The 15,994-nt window shown below is 38.6% G+C and overlaps 1 protein-coding gene across 9 annotated transcripts in view; it reads right to left on the reverse strand.

Annotated features, from left to right (window-relative positions):
* The window catches only part of ST18 (ST18 C2H2C-type zinc finger transcription factor), a 340,135-nt gene that overhangs the window by 159,818 nt on the left and 164,323 nt on the right, over positions 1-15,994 (reverse strand). For all 9 annotated transcript variants that reach the window (XR_010177857.1, XR_010177858.1, XM_063923709.1 and 6 more), the window contains one exon: positions 12,569-12,762. Coding sequence is in view for 7 of the 9 variants with exons in the window: in XM_063923709.1 (XP_063779779.1) it covers positions 12,569-12,762 (194 nt within the window). In the remaining 2 variants the exon portion in view is untranslated. The remainder of the gene's footprint in view (positions 1-12,568; positions 12,763-15,994) is intronic.

A 15,994-nucleotide genomic window follows, 5' to 3' on the forward strand; every position in this document is an offset into this window, starting at 1 on the left:
CAAGGGTCATCAGGGGAACATGATCCTGCTTCTGATGGAATTCCTCCTAATACCGCTGCCATATGAATACCATGCAGAATGGAAAAGGCCAAGAATAAGGTGCAAATACCACACCACATTAATGGCCTCCCCCAGGTGTCTTTCCAAATAGCATGACATCAACATACAGTATAAGAACTGTTCAGCTAGTTCACATACAGTACTTACGAAAAACATCCTGACCAATTCCCCCATGATACTTAGCCATGGCAAATAAGTAATGTCAAAGGCATCTATTTACAGTACTTGACCTATGTATCACACTCACTCATCCTTGGATGCAAGCCCTGGGGTACTACTATATTGGTGCAGTGCACAATATCACCCAGGCTAGTTGAAAAGTCCCCTTTAATCACCAGCTCCAATAACGTGAGTTCCACACATAGCTACTGCAACATGGGACTTTAGCTCGCCTGTGTCTGGCACACTGTGCCACCTGACTATCAGTCAAAGAATAACTATGGAAGTACTATTGTCAATTGTGGCAAAATTTGCAAAGGACTCATCTGATGACCCTAAAATGAACACAAAAGGTGAAGAAGACAAAGGTTACCCTGACAGATCCTCAAACTCGCCTTCGCCATCCTCACCTAAAACAGAAGAAGCAGAAGGGAAACCAATGACACCTGTAGAAGAAGCCCCTGAGAACAAATGATAGACAAATAAATCAAGGAGAATAGAAAGAACAAAATAGTTAAAAGGAATTGGAAAGGTAAGAAAGACAATAACAGCACCACAAACAAAATGGCTAACTTGTACTTGAATTCACAGGAAAAAAGGCAGATCTCTGCCTTAAAATCTATAAAAATAGGAATCCTTAGCCCTAAACCTGCCTCCAAAACTATGGTTTTGGTTAGACAACCAGAAAATAGCCTTTAACAATCCCTGCATTGAACAGCTCAATCTATCTCTATCCTAGGTATTAAAGGTCTGTTGTGCAGATTAAGTGCAATCTGTCATTATTATTATTATTATTTTATTTCAGGTCTCTTCTGAAAGTTTGTTGCATTCTGTTCTTTATCACTGAATACCACTTTAATTTTATTTTCTCAGATCTTGACTGCATGATCTAGCTAGATCGCACGGCTCTCATTGAGCCTTACGGTTTAGTTAGGATCGGGCTAGCTCACATCACAGTGTGTGTGCAGGCACCCACTGCGATGTGTGCTAAGCCCACATCTGGCTCAGCACACATTGCGCTGAGCCCGAATCACTACGTATGTACCCCCCTATAGACTGTTTCAAGTTCAGAAGAAGTTTACCATAGCCAACAAGCCATTAAGGCTCTTTAATTAGTTGATACTGCTCTAAGTCTATTTTAACTTTGATCCCGGCACTGTGGCACCATCTACTTGTACTATAACTCCAAAAACATAGCCACCACTAACTGCATGACTGTGTGAAGTATCTCCCCCTGTGGTTTGGTTTGATTTGGTATCACTACAATAGCAAAGGGTTTGTTTAAGCAATATGTAACACTGAACAAGAATACAATTTCATATGCTAATCTCATTAACACACTAGCAAATCAGGCCTTGAGAAACAGTCAATTCTGTATAGTGTCTTACATGGCTGAGACAGAAACAGCTCGCTGCTTACTGCACTCTGTCATACAGCAATGCCATTTTATAAACCTTTGTTTTCATTACATTTCTGTTAAAGTTCCACCACAAAGAAAGTTTAATAAATATCTCTATTTATGTTAATTATCACATTTGTGTCAAAATGACAATATGAACTAGGAAACACTGAGAAAAGCAGCAGGTTGTAGAAACCGGATGAGAGGGTATAATGATTGCAGACAATGTGGCTTTTATGCTCCACTGCAATCCTTATAAACAGTGCCACAGACAAGGGCACTCACAAAAAAAGTCTGCATTATGTATCTTTCTTGTAATTATCCCCCTAAAATCAACACTGGACTGCCAGGATCAAGTAAATATTGTCATAGTAACTAAAAGCATTTTTGGAAGAAGTCACAACACTAGCCCTTTTAATAACTTTGATTATAGATGGCGTTCTTTTGTTTGGATCTATTCACTATAAACTGAAAAATTTACCATTTTACATAGTGGAAAATAGGCTGAATAAAAAGCCACATATCAATTCTGCACAATGGTCTATCATCTCCCGATTTCACATCCAACAAATTCCAGCTTTAAATAATAAATTAAACATAGTCTAAAATGCAAATTAAGTTTTTCTCAATAACACTGCAAGCTATTCAGAGATGGTGTAAAGGGTTATGATAATTTTAAAGTATTATGAACTGGAGAAAACAAATAAAAAGCATTTTCAGTGAATATGCTCAATTCATTGAACTATTCTCTCAATCCACTTAACTACCCACATGTGTACAATAATGATTTATAGACATTATGCCTAATTATGCATATTTGGGCTGTGTTAAAGTGCCTAACAAAAGCTCTAGAAAGCAACAATTACCTCTGTTGCTTAGTTACATAGTTTAAAATATTCCTATTAAGTGCAGATTACAGGGGGGTAGAAATGCACATGTGCGGCCCAATGCATTTCACTTTTCTGGTGCCAAACTGTTAGAATTTTGGGACGTTTCCAACTTACCTAATGTTTGGTTCAACTGTTTGTTATGTGTTAAAAGAAAATATTTATTAATTATATTGAAGAAAATAGGATTCATACAGTGAATGGTGATTTGGATTTTGTGAAAAGGGGTTTTAGTCAAACCAAGTTGTTCTCACTTTTTAAAGAAATCCTGCTGGTTTACATCTCTTGTACACTGAATACAAAATTTGGCATGCTGATGAAATGAGGGATAACAAACAAGTCCATTTTTTTCAGTCTTCATTTTCTCTTCAGTAAGAAAACGGTGGTCTATCATTAGACTCTACTATATTTTTACATTTATAGCTTCCAAAATAAATGTTTTTCATAAAAAATTGATTATACATTTTGACAATAATATATAATTATTTTTACATAATGTGATATAGAGTTTTTTGAAAGAAATTTAATTTGTAATGTTAGGGTGTCCCTAAGCTAAGATTCCAGCACAGAAGGAGGGGTGAGTCTTAATTCTAAAGTTGTTCTGGGCCTGTCCCTTAGTGGCTTTTATTCCCATTATTAAAAGTAATATTTAATAGAGATGTGCGTGGACTCTCGTGTTGTGGTTCTAATTTCATCATCACATTTTGATTTTACAAATCCACCTTGAAGTGTATTGGGTTCAGAATTCGACTTTAAAATCAGAACCTTTTGTCTTGGATTTCTTGAAAATGGATAAAAATATCTAAAATCATGTAATTTTTGCAATCCAAAACCCAAAATTTTGATTTACATTCCGAATTGTGGGAAGATACGAAGTGGAACTTGCTTTAGTTCGGCTACGCAATTCGGGTGGGTTTGGATTTCTAAAGAACAGAACTCCACATCTTGGAATTCACCCAAGGGTTCTCATGGAGCTACACTCCAAAATTAGCAAGACCCCTATACTTGATTTTTAATGATTCACTTACATGAGGCATGGTCCCCAAAGACTGGCATATAGCGGAAGTAGTGACGATATTTAAAAAGGGAAGTAAATCTGAACTGGGTAATTATGGACCAGTGAGTCTTACATCTATAGTGGAGAAAGTACTGGAAGGTATTTTAAGGGATAGAATACAGGAGTTCCTCTAAACCAATAAAGTTATTAATAGGAACCAACATAGATTTGTGAAGGATAGATCATGTCAAACTAACTTAATAGGCTTTTATGAAATGGTTAGTGGCTGTAATATTTTTAGACTTTGCCAACACAGTATCTCACATGAGACTCATATACAAATTAGTAGAACTTTGAATAGGGAGCACAATATGCACTTAAGTTAGAAATTGGTTGGATAAAAGGGAGCAATGAGCGGTGGTAAATGGAACATTTTCGAATTGGACTGAAGTACTAAGTGGGGTGCCACAAGGGTCTGTACTTGGACCACTATTATATTTTCATAAATGATCTAGATGTGGGTCTAGAGAGTACACTGTCACTTTTTGTAGACAATACCAAACTGTGTAAGGTTATAAATTTGGAGGGGGATGCTACGTCTCTACAGAATTACTTATTTAGATTGGAAACGTGGGCAGCAAAATGGAGAATGCGGTTCAACATAGACAAATGTAAGGTAATGCACATTGGTAGCAAGAACAGAAATACTACCTACATACTAAATAGGGAGAAACTAGGGGATTCTGTACTGGAAAAATATTTAGGTGTTCACATAGATAGCAAACTTAGCAGTAGTACCCAAAGTAGGAATGCAGCAAAAAAGGCAAATAAGGTATTAGCATGCAGAAAGCGTGGAATTGATGCAAGAGATGAGAGTGTTATACTTCAATTGTACAAATCACTGGTGAGGCTACATTTCGAATACTGTGCACAACTATGGGCACCATACCATAAAAAGGATATCGTGGATCTAGAAAAGGTTCAAAGATGGGCAATCAAATTGATTAAGGGGATGGAGATGCTAGAATACGAGGAAAGGCTTGATAGGCTAGACATGTTTACACTGGAAAAAAGGAGATTAAGAGGGAACATGATTAATATTTACAAATATATAAGGGGTCAATAAACAGAGCTAGCAGGGGATTTGTTTTTGGTAAGATCACCACAAAGGACACGCGGACACCCGCTTAGGTTAGAGGAGATGAAATTTAGCACTCTGAGACAGAAAGGTTTCTTCACAGTAAGGACAATACGTACTTGAACTCTGCTTGCTGTCAATGTTGACATTTTGCAAGTGTTGACATTAATGATATTGCCATTTTTAACCATGTTGACACGTTCAATGTCGTCCATCTGCAGTCGGCATTGTGACAGTCATGTGGTCTGGAGGAAACTGTACATCACCAGTTCCCATCGTAAAGTTTTAGCATCCCAGATCCCTTGCACTGCTCAGATGAGCAGTGTGGGGGCTTCTCCTGGGCATTCACCCACCACTTGTACAGTTGCTCTGTTCTTTTGTAAAGCACTGGTGAATGGGGTCTGGGACACCTAACTTCTGGGTCCTGTAGTAGTTTGTCACAATTTTGTGCGAACAAAGCCTCCAAACAAGTTTAGACCCACAGTATCGGAAATGTAAGGGGCGGTCCTGGATGTTGACTGGGAGGTAACATGGGATGGCTAAAAGATGCACAGAGATGTTACGTCTTACGGGAGTGTTGGAGGCATGTAATGGGCGTGTCATGGAAAGCGTTCATGTACAAAGATGCTGATCCACTCACATAGGAGGCCATACTCAGAATGAGAAACTGAATCTGCCAATGGACAAGTGCATGTTTCAATGATGCGACAGAAGTTGTTCCACAGCATTACCATAAAGATGCAGAAAAGTCTGTGGCAAAAGATGTGTGGAATCTGCGTCCTTCTCTGAATCTGGCCCAGTGTCTCAAGATATACATAGGTTAATGCTATAAAACACATTTTCCAGCATGTGTTCCTCCTTTGAGAAACAAGTTGAAAAATAATATATGAGGTCCTATTTCCTATTAATTCACAAGCCAATATCTTGTCTGTCTGTCTTGTCTGTTTATTTTTTTTTTCTAGTGATGTACGGGAAAAACTTTTTAGGGGTAGGTTTACTTTGTTTCACAACTTTTTCACTCTCTATCTTTGATATATTATTCAGATTATATTACTTTCTCTGTATTTATGCAATGTTTAATTATTAATTCCTAGTTTTAATACTTTCATTTTTTGTATCACTTTAACATTATCATATTATGATCATAATGACCTAAATGCCCCAATCCTTTTACTTTAGATTTAATGTACCCAACTTTCTAATTTCACCATCTGGGAAATGGATTTTTTTTAAATATCAGCTTCCTTTGCCAAAGCTACTAGTTCCAGTGCACAAATTTATATCTGGGTTGTTAAAGTCCCCCATAATTACTACAGCGGTATGCTTAGCTGCCCTTTTATTATCATTCTTATTTGCCTTTTTATACACTATGTTATACTTAGTCACTTATATAACATGACCTAATAAATTATTTATTTATTTAATTTAATCTCAGTAAAAAATTACTTGTTCTAAGAAACCATAACCAAGTTGTATCCAATTTCAAAAAAATGGTAAAAAATATATATATTGAAAATACTGTAAACATGCAGCAGTACATTTCCAATTATGCACACAAGGCATTCTGAGGCACGATTTCATCTTTCATGGGCTGCAACATCACTTCCAGGGGGGCCGCTGCAGCAGGAAATAGTCTGTTATGTACATACAAAGGGGGACACAGCCATATGTGATGTGACTTGACCAGGTAACATAGTCCTGGCTGCGGTTTCATCACATACGGTAATGCCAGGAAAGTGGTTAATCAAAAATACATTGTATTGTTCGACTGGAACAAATTTACCTCACTTGCAGTTGAGGTATAAGCAATAGTCCTTTGTTGTCCAGCTCTTGTTCATCACACAACAGCCTGCCTGGTGACTATATTATAGTAAATGTAGACTGTATGGCACTTCAGGACTGATCCTTAATATAAGCAACCGCATCACTGCTCATGGCTCCAGAACCTACTTAATAGGCAAAAACGATGCCAACATCCGGAAATTAACTCATGCCAAAATACTCATCCTACAAACACATTCTCCTTCACTCACCTACCAACACTCAATTATCCAATTAAAAAACTATTTATATCCTGTCCTTTGCTTTCAGACTTCTTGAATGTCTTGCATACCACTGCCTGAATTACATTCTTTCTATCCACTATTTCCTCAATTCTCCTTAGTTGACACCCTTTCCTCTCTTGGCCTTCACAGCACTGTTCACTCCTGGTTCATCTCCTATGATCCTGATGCTCCTTTAGTGTCTCTACTACTAACCCAAGGATCTGTTCTTAGCACTTTGCTTGTTACTCTTCATATCTCTCCTATCTGTGAACTCATATGCTACTTTAGCCAGCACTACTACACCTACAGTATACAGTGGACACATACATTTAACTCTCCTACCCAGACTTTTTATAATCTTATGTGCCCAACTACCCATGTGTATATGTATCTTCACCTGGATTATGTAATACTATTTAAATCTCAACATGTCCAAAATGGAGCTCATCATCTTCCCCCTTCTTAGTGTCACTCATCAAATCTATTACGACCAAACATTTTTTACAATGTACAGTACCTCCTTTGAAACATCACCAAAATATGATCTTTTCTCACTTAGGTATTATTGATTCACTCATTACCTTCCATGATGTCTAAACCTATTGCTAACTGGCATTCTCTTCAGCCATCTTTGTCTGCTACAATGCAGATACGTATTTACTTGACTACACTTTTGGACAGACATAGCTTAATTAAAGCAGTATGGAGTCAAATACATGATAATGTGCACAAGCTGTTATTCTACAGAGCTCAATTATCTTAACTTGTGATTCTTTTTATAATATACAGTACCTACAGTACCATATCACAATAAAATCCATGTGTATGCCCAGCCAGAAGGAGAATTAAGTGAGGGCAAAGTTGCATGTCCAAGATGCAGCTTCAAGACTTATCTTCCTCTCTAGGTGCTCCACATCCATAGTACCACTCTGAAAATCTTTACATTGATTCCTCATTTTCTCCAGAATTAACATCAATCTAAGCAACTCCACCTTCAAAGCCCTGAAGAACTCTTTTTACTACATACATTTCTGACTTTTCCAGGAGATACTGTTTTGATACACTCCTTTGACATCTTGAACTGCTTCTGATCTCTGTCTCTGTTCTTTTCTAGTAATTACATCTCATTCTTGTGTCCATGACTTCCTGTGCTGCTCAAAACTTGTATAACTCCTTACCTTGTGCAATCAGACTTGCTCAATCATAGGCCTTTCAGAGCTTTCTGAAAACTCACCTCCATACTTTAGTCTTTCCTACCCCAAATGTTACTACACTCTTTGCATGTTCTACCAGCTCCTGTCCCATGTCCACTAACTATTTTAAGTAAGTAAAATACTACTGTATCAACATTGATGGGTACCTCTAAATGGTAAGTTCTCTAACCTTTATCTCTTGTCTGCACCTCTTTTGTCATCCTTTTCTACAGTTGTTCTGCTTTACTATGTGATTGTATTTTGTATTACTGTATTTGTGATTTGGACTGACCATCAGTCGGTCAGTTTGTGGAGCCTTACATAACAAGGATGATGGTGATATATGGTTACGAATAAACCCAAACACAATAAATAATTACATTACAGTGCATTGAAATAAATTGTCCTTCACATCCCCTCATGTTCTGTATCAACTCACCTAGGGCTTTATTCTGATTGAGAGGTGGATGCTATGCCAATGTTTGCACAGCTGAGTGTTTTTTTTGTACTGCGCATGACTTACAATTGATAATCGATGACTGTCACAGTGAGAATTTAGGTGCAGATTGAGTGATACTGTGCGTTTATGAGAGGTACCGGGAGGGGGGGAGGGATGGATGGCTAGTGCTGTAGCAAATGACAGCACCTGTGTATATAGTTGCAATGGCCCTGGTGGCTTAGTTCTGATGGACATTTCAGCAACCATACTGTAGATTTGCTCAGATGTTCAATGGTGTTACCGATGATGTGACAGATTATATATGGGTTTAAAGGAGTTGGGAGATTTATTTAATCAAATGAATGCAGTTTTGTTAATGTCTTTCTATGTTAGCATGTGTATTTCATGTTAAATTTAGTAAAGTACATTCACAGTCATTCATATGACCATTTATGTATGGAAGTATTTAATTGTACCATATAATACAATCTGTAATTAGTGTTTTCCAATTCACAAAAAAACAGCACATGGGGAGGTATTCAATGCTTGTCAGATCCTTTCTGACGGAAAGGATCCGACAGTCGAATTTGGCCGTTCATGACAATGGTAATCCGACTTCTTTAAAAGTTGGATTGACATTGTCGGAAACGGGGCAAAAACCTGTTGGATTTGGCCGCGGAATCCGAGAAAACACGCAGATCAGCAGCTATTCCGCCGATCCATGTGTTTTCCGACAAGTCGGAATTCCCAACTTGTCGGAAAAAAGCCAGCCCGATCGAATAGGTCAGTACCCCTTCCTACCTAAAAAAGTCAGAAACTGCAGTCTTTCCGACAAGACAGCTGTTTCCAAATTCAATTGTAAACCCCCCATAGACTGACTTACAGTATTGGGTAAATTAAATTGCATTTAAATATAAATATAAGATACTGTACATAAGGTCAAATTGAATTAACCAAGAAAAAATCATTAGACGTGTGAGATTTATGCCAATGACGTTCTGCTTTATGAGAATATTTTTGAAGATTCATGTTACTTTAGTGTGCCATGGCTTATATTGATGTCAGTGTGGAGTGTGAAGCGAAGATAGAGCCACTCCTTAATGGGCCATTTGTAGAGTTTTATTAACATATGGTACAGCAACATCAGGAGAAGAGAATTTGATGAGAAAAGTTCATCAGAAAATTGGAAAGTTGTGATAACATTTCTGCGGGTATGGGGAGGCTTGGTAGAGTTCACAGTTGCAGAGAGGTTAAAGTAATGGAGGAGGGCTTGCAGTGTTTTAATGTAATGCCCTGAAAGAGGGAAAGGAGTGTTAAGGAAATCTTAGCATAGCCTAGAGAAGGTAAAAGCAGGTTCCAAGCAGTGGCCATCTCAATTAACAAAAGAATCAGTCCACTGGGAATTGCCAAGAGACGAGGATAGAAATACAGGTTGAGTATTCCTTATACAAAATGCAAAATCCCACATTTTTGGTCCCATACTGAGATAATGACATATATATTATATATATTATATGTGTAGATATATAATATATATAATAAATATGTCATTATCTCAGTATGGGACCCAAAAATGTGGGTATTTGAATTTTGGATAAGGGATACTCAACCTGTAGTAGTTTAGAGGCACAAGGGGAATGTGTGCTATTAAATGGGATGTTGAAATTACCCATTATGGTGGTGGTGATGTCAGAGGATAAGAAATGAGGAAGCCAGGCAGAGAAATGTTCATGAAATTGGTTGTGTGGTCCAATACCGCAACATACAGAGAGAATGGGCTAAAAATTCAAACAGCATGTACTTCAAAAGATGTAAACATGATTGATGGGATGTTTGGCAGAACTGTGAGTGTGTAGTGTGGGTTGAAGTCCATCGCCACCTCCTTGTATGTTTCCATGGCAGAAGGTTCTGGGTGAAAAGAAAACCTCTATGTGAAAGGGCTGTAGATGAGGCTATGAAACAGTTATTGCCAGAAGTTGTTGACAGTAAGAGGTCATGTACACTATCGATGTAAGTTTGTTTCAACTAAAGAATGTATTCCATAAAGCATATTTAAAGGATTTAGAGGCTGATGAGATACACTACTGAGGTAAATACCAGATTAGGCTAAAGTAAATACCAAATTAGGCTGGTACTAAAAAATGGGTGGGGAGAAGGGTGTCAAACATTATGAGGTCTCCCCAATTAATCTGCAGTGAGCAGTATAAGACAGGCAGAGCAGGGGACACTATAGGAGGGAAACTGTATTTTGGGGTCTCCTTACACTAACGTCCAACAGCCCAAGCCTATTCAAGGGTATTATTTGAATTTTTTACTTTGAACAGCAATTTTTTTTTACTCTCATTGTCATCTTCACACCAGCTACATCTTTACACTTTGGGCCTGATTCTCAGTCAGACACAAGTTCAAATGCGGCTAGCAGATATCAGCAAACTGCAAATGCACCATATAACGCAATTATTAAACGTGCATGTGCCGCATCATGCATATGCACAAAGGCAGTGACGGATCACTGTTTCCATAAAATGGGAATTTTCAGGTGGTAACTGGACAGTAATTCCACAGAACTGGTTTGTCTCTTGGGAGTGTCATTAAAGTGTCAGGGGCACGTCAGCCAATTTCTCTGCTCATATGTAGCCTGTCTGTTTCAGAAGGGTCCCTTGCACTCCACATAAAGAGAGGGTACAATATGTTCTGTAGATTTGTAATCATTTCTATTAAAGGTAGTCACTACCAATGTATTGTTAGTTATAAATAAATGCATCATTGCATTCACATAATAATTTCTGTGTCAGAACAGCAGTAACCGCACTTCAAAGAAATCTTCCCAAAAATTACAGGTTTGTTGTAGTCACATTCTCTGTATGTGTCTAATAATATCATTTCTTTTGCTAATGAATGACATCAGCACAGTTTACAGAGTGCTTTGTAATTTATCCAGCAATTTATTTGTAATCATAGTCATTCTCAAATGACAAAGTGCTTTAAAATCTGCAAGTTTTTTTTAATAAATTTAAGCAACAAAGCAAGAGTACTATATGACTTAACAGTGATTTTATAGAATAAATATGCATGATTATCTGTTTATCCGTGCTTGCTTGTAGCATGCAGCGGGAGATGGGACACCTGTTTCAGAAGGATCTGTTGCACACAACATGTAGTGGGTGCAAGTCTCAATACTGATGATGAGAACTGTGGGTAAGCCAGCCTTCCACATGGAAATGCACACATAGCAGGGGCAGAACTACCATTGATGCAGCAGGTGTATTGCAACAGGACCACTGAGAACTAAGAGGACCAGACCAGCAATTATCCCCTGGCCCTCCACAAACCATTTTAAGCAATTTTGGATAAGCAGAGAGCAGAGTCTGTCCCACTACCTGATGGATCTGCCCCTTACCTTAGGTAGGCAGGGCAGACCTTGTGTGTTCCAGACTGATAGAGGAGTCCTGCCATCTATCAGCGAAGATGATCATAGCCACATACTGCCTCTAATTAACAGTCAGCTGTACATTTTCTCTGATTTACTGCTGTCTGTGAACTAAAGGCAGCTCACAACCGATGTAACTAGCACTGTCAGTGTCTGCCTGACCGAGTGCCAAACTGAGGAAAGCACAAGAGGCTTATTCTCCGCACCATGCAGGATATTGTGCTTGTACCTGGGTTGAGGTGAAAGAAGGGGGCCCAAATGATATTATTGCACCTGGGCCCACCACTCACAATTTACTCCACTGATGCATAATCAACCTAGACGAGCAGATACAAACATTCACATAAGGTAGCAAGCAGGCTACCGTGGTCTTTCAGAAAAGTGTCCACAGGTGTGTCTGAATCACCCCCTTTTTGTGTGTCTCTTGATGCAGCTCCATTATAAACATTGTATTTTGGGCTGTACTGTCCAAATGTTAAGATACAGAACATGCAACTAAAAATAGACACGTAAGGCTGCAGTTTTGCAACCATATATTTATGCTTATGTTTGGGCTGAAAAATTGCTGCCTGCTATAAATGAGAACCTGTATTTAACAGAACAGCAAGTTCCAGTTGTTGGGAGCTCAGTCAGACTCCGCAGTCCATGGAGTAAATGAAGAACATAGGAAAAATGTTAATACTAATTAAGTGCCACTATTAAGGTTGCACTGTTCTATTAAGGTTGTTTACCAAACCTTCAGTTTCCTCATGTGTTAACAATGATCACAATGTGCTCTTGCCACAGTATGTATATATTTACACACATCTGCTATTACATACCTGTAGTAGTGCAACATTTTTTTGTCATGAATTTAAAGCTCACAATCTCAGATTTATCCTCATTGTCTTCTTCAAGGTCCTCACTAGGATTATAGTGTTGGGGTTTCATTAAAAGTGATTTTCTTTTGTTGACCGGAGCTGTGGAAGCCAGTTCTTGAAATTTCCTTTTCTTTGACATAGTGCAATTGTAAGCACTAGAAAGGAAGAGTTAAGAGACATAATTGACATGTCAGAGTGCTTAAAATGTTAAAGATGGGACTGTTCATATTTTATGCCCTGTGTGTATTTTAGATTTGGATTTGATCTGCAGAGAAATATTTTTCTGCCTCCAGCACACAGTAATTAAAATAACACACATTTGAAACGCAAATACTCAATCTCAACTGAGAACATACTAATCCATGATATTCAACATTGAGCCAAGAACATACAGGATAAGAAAAAATATTTTGTTAATTTGGATGCAGAGCAAATTGAGGACTAGAAATGTTTATTTCATTTCATCTTGCTGTAATACAAAAATTGTATATTAAATAGATTGGCATCATTTGTTAGGAATATAGTTCATAGGTCATTGGTTCGAGTAATACTGTTCTACGAAACTGAGGCAAAACATTAAAAAGTAAGTTTGTAGAATGCTGCTAATGTTATAAGAAACTACATCTAAATTGTTTTAATATGTTGCAACTGCCTATCAGATTTTTCCTGAATGAAGACAGCATTTCATTAAACATCTCATTTATGAGTGTTGCACTGTTAAACAGTTGCTTAAAAGATTTGATATTCGTTATCATAATCATTCTCAAACATAGTGGCGTATGTAATAGTGTCCAAGTTTGTTGGAGGTGCACGGTGCCGGCCGATCTCTGACATTTTTATATTAAAGGGGAAATTATTTACAAGGTACTTGTAAATGATTGCCCCTTTAAAAAATGTCCATGGTTGTCCGGCATCACGCTCCTCCTGCAAACTCGGACCCTATTACATACAGTATGCCCCATAATGTATAGGTTTCCCATCATTTTGAAATTAAATGAAATCTGAGCTTTGCCTAACACAGTGGTGGGGAACCTGTGTCCCTCCAGCTGTTGTTCAACTACACATCCCAGCATGCCCTGTAACAGTTTTAGCATGGCCAAATAGCAAAACTGTAGCAGGGCATGCGGGTATGTGTAGTTCAACAACAGTGGGGGGGGGCTAACACAACAGATTTCCTTTTAAGGGGGGTATTTAGCAAAGCTTGGAGAAAGATAATGTACCAACCAACCAGATAGATACTGTCATTTTTTTTTTAAATACTGCTTGTAACATGGCAGTTAGGAGCTGATTGGCTGGTACTTTATAGCCGCCCAATTTATCTCCTTCCAAGGATTAGTACATAAACACCAAAGTACCAACAAATGATCTCCTGTCATTTTTTAAACGCAGCCTGTAAAATGTAAGGTAGACGCTCACTGGCTACTACTTAATCTCTCACAATTTTACCTCTCTCTGAGCTTTAATAACTATTCCCCTAAATCTCATGTAAGGTAGAAATCTAATAAATTATGTCAAATTGGATTTAAGATTAATCAGGAAAACCATGACACATGTACAGTAAGTCCTATTGTATACACAATGACCTATGGATTACCCTGCCTTCTATCCATGAATGAGGTTATGATCCTGAATCAGTGCTGCTCACAAACCACACTTAGGGGGACATTTACGAAGCAGTGATAAGAGCGGAGAAGTGAACCAGTGAAGAAGTTGCCCCATCAACCAATCAGCAGCTCTGTATAATTTTATAGTATGCAAATTATAGATGTTAATTCAGTGCTGATTGGTTGCCACGGGCAATTTCTCCACCTGCTCACTTCTCCGCTCTTATCACTGCTTAGTAAATGTCCCCCTTAATGCTGATGTTCATACAGTTGAGTCAAGAGCGTAGCTACCATAGGTTTGGGCAGTGCAGCTGCTCTGGGGCCCAGAGCTGAGAGGGGCCCACCTTCCCTGTCAAAGTTGCATGTGACTTATATATTTTCCACCATTGGAGGTACATAGTGGCACTTACAAACTTTTGCTTTGGGGCCATCTCTTTGTAATGTGGATTAAAATATACTGGAGGGCACTATATTGTGGCACAATATGAACTGGGGCACTCTAATGTGGCATAATATGAACTGGGGACACTGTTGTCATAATGTGAATTGGGGGTACTGTGTTATATAATGTAAACTGGCAGCACTACAATGTGACATAATGTGAATTAGGGCACTACTATGGCTCATAAAATAAACCAGGGCACTACTATTGCTCATAAAATAAACCAGGGCACTACTATGGGGCATAAAATAAACTAGGGCACTACTATGGGGCATAACATTAACTAAGGCACTACAATGGTTCAGAATATGTACTAGCGCAGTACTATGGGGCATAAAATTAACACCTGCCGCAGAGAGGTGTCTCTCTAGAAGCATTAGGACAGGGTCCCCTTCAAAATGTTGCTATGGGGCCCACAAGTTCTGGCTATGCCCCTGAGTTGAGTGATTATTTGTTACTGCACATGCATATTAGTCTCTGTTACCCCTGTGGCACATGCATTACCCTGAGTGTGTGCAGTGTTTTGCATGTAGGAGAGCTGATATCAGAACTCAATAGGCAAAATGAAGAGCATGTCTCTGCAAGTGAGCTATCTTCTCAGATGCATACCGAGTCCACAGATTCCATGATCAGATGGAGACACTGCACCTGCCTTATGAAAGGGCAAGTGTAGATGCTGGATCCGGCAGTTCCAGAGAGTCCACCACCAGCAAGGCAACTGCATGCAGGGGCACTTAAAATAGGCATCTCAGGGCTGACACATTTCAGCAGATGCTAGTAAACCTGAAACTAGCATTTACATGTTATCGCACCTGCAACTCCAGCAACAGGTGCTACAGCAAACACAGCAGCGCTCATTTCTGAATCAGGCCCTATACAGAAATGACCACTATTTTCATGGGCAGTAAGGTCATTACTGTGTATATAACAACTAATCAAGCGCCCTGATCGCTGTGCATGTCTTTCTGGAGCTCCAGGTTAATTAGTTGGAATGTATGGGTTACATTTTGCACTCTTTCAGTAGGTGGACAGATTAAACTCCTGCCAGGTCAGGTACAAGTAAAATATGTAGGTTCTAGCTAAGGATACTCTAACAGATATGGGGCTGATGGTAAAGGTGAGTATACACTATAATATCTCTCATCATATACAGTATATCATCCCAAGGTGGATTGGACGGTCCATCTTATAGTGTGTACATACATCTGATTTGTTATTTTTACCTGTGGTTTATGACATCTTCCCATCTGATGTGCTGGAATGAACAATGTGGTGCACATCAGGTAAGATGATGGAATGAACGATGTAGTGCACATTGTATAGTGGGTTAGCATATACTGT

Source organism: Pseudophryne corroboree, chromosome 5 (assembly GCF_028390025.1).
Source record: "Pseudophryne corroboree isolate aPseCor3 chromosome 5, aPseCor3.hap2, whole genome shotgun sequence".
Classification (NCBI taxonomy): domain Eukaryota; kingdom Metazoa; phylum Chordata; class Amphibia; order Anura; family Myobatrachidae; genus Pseudophryne; species Pseudophryne corroboree.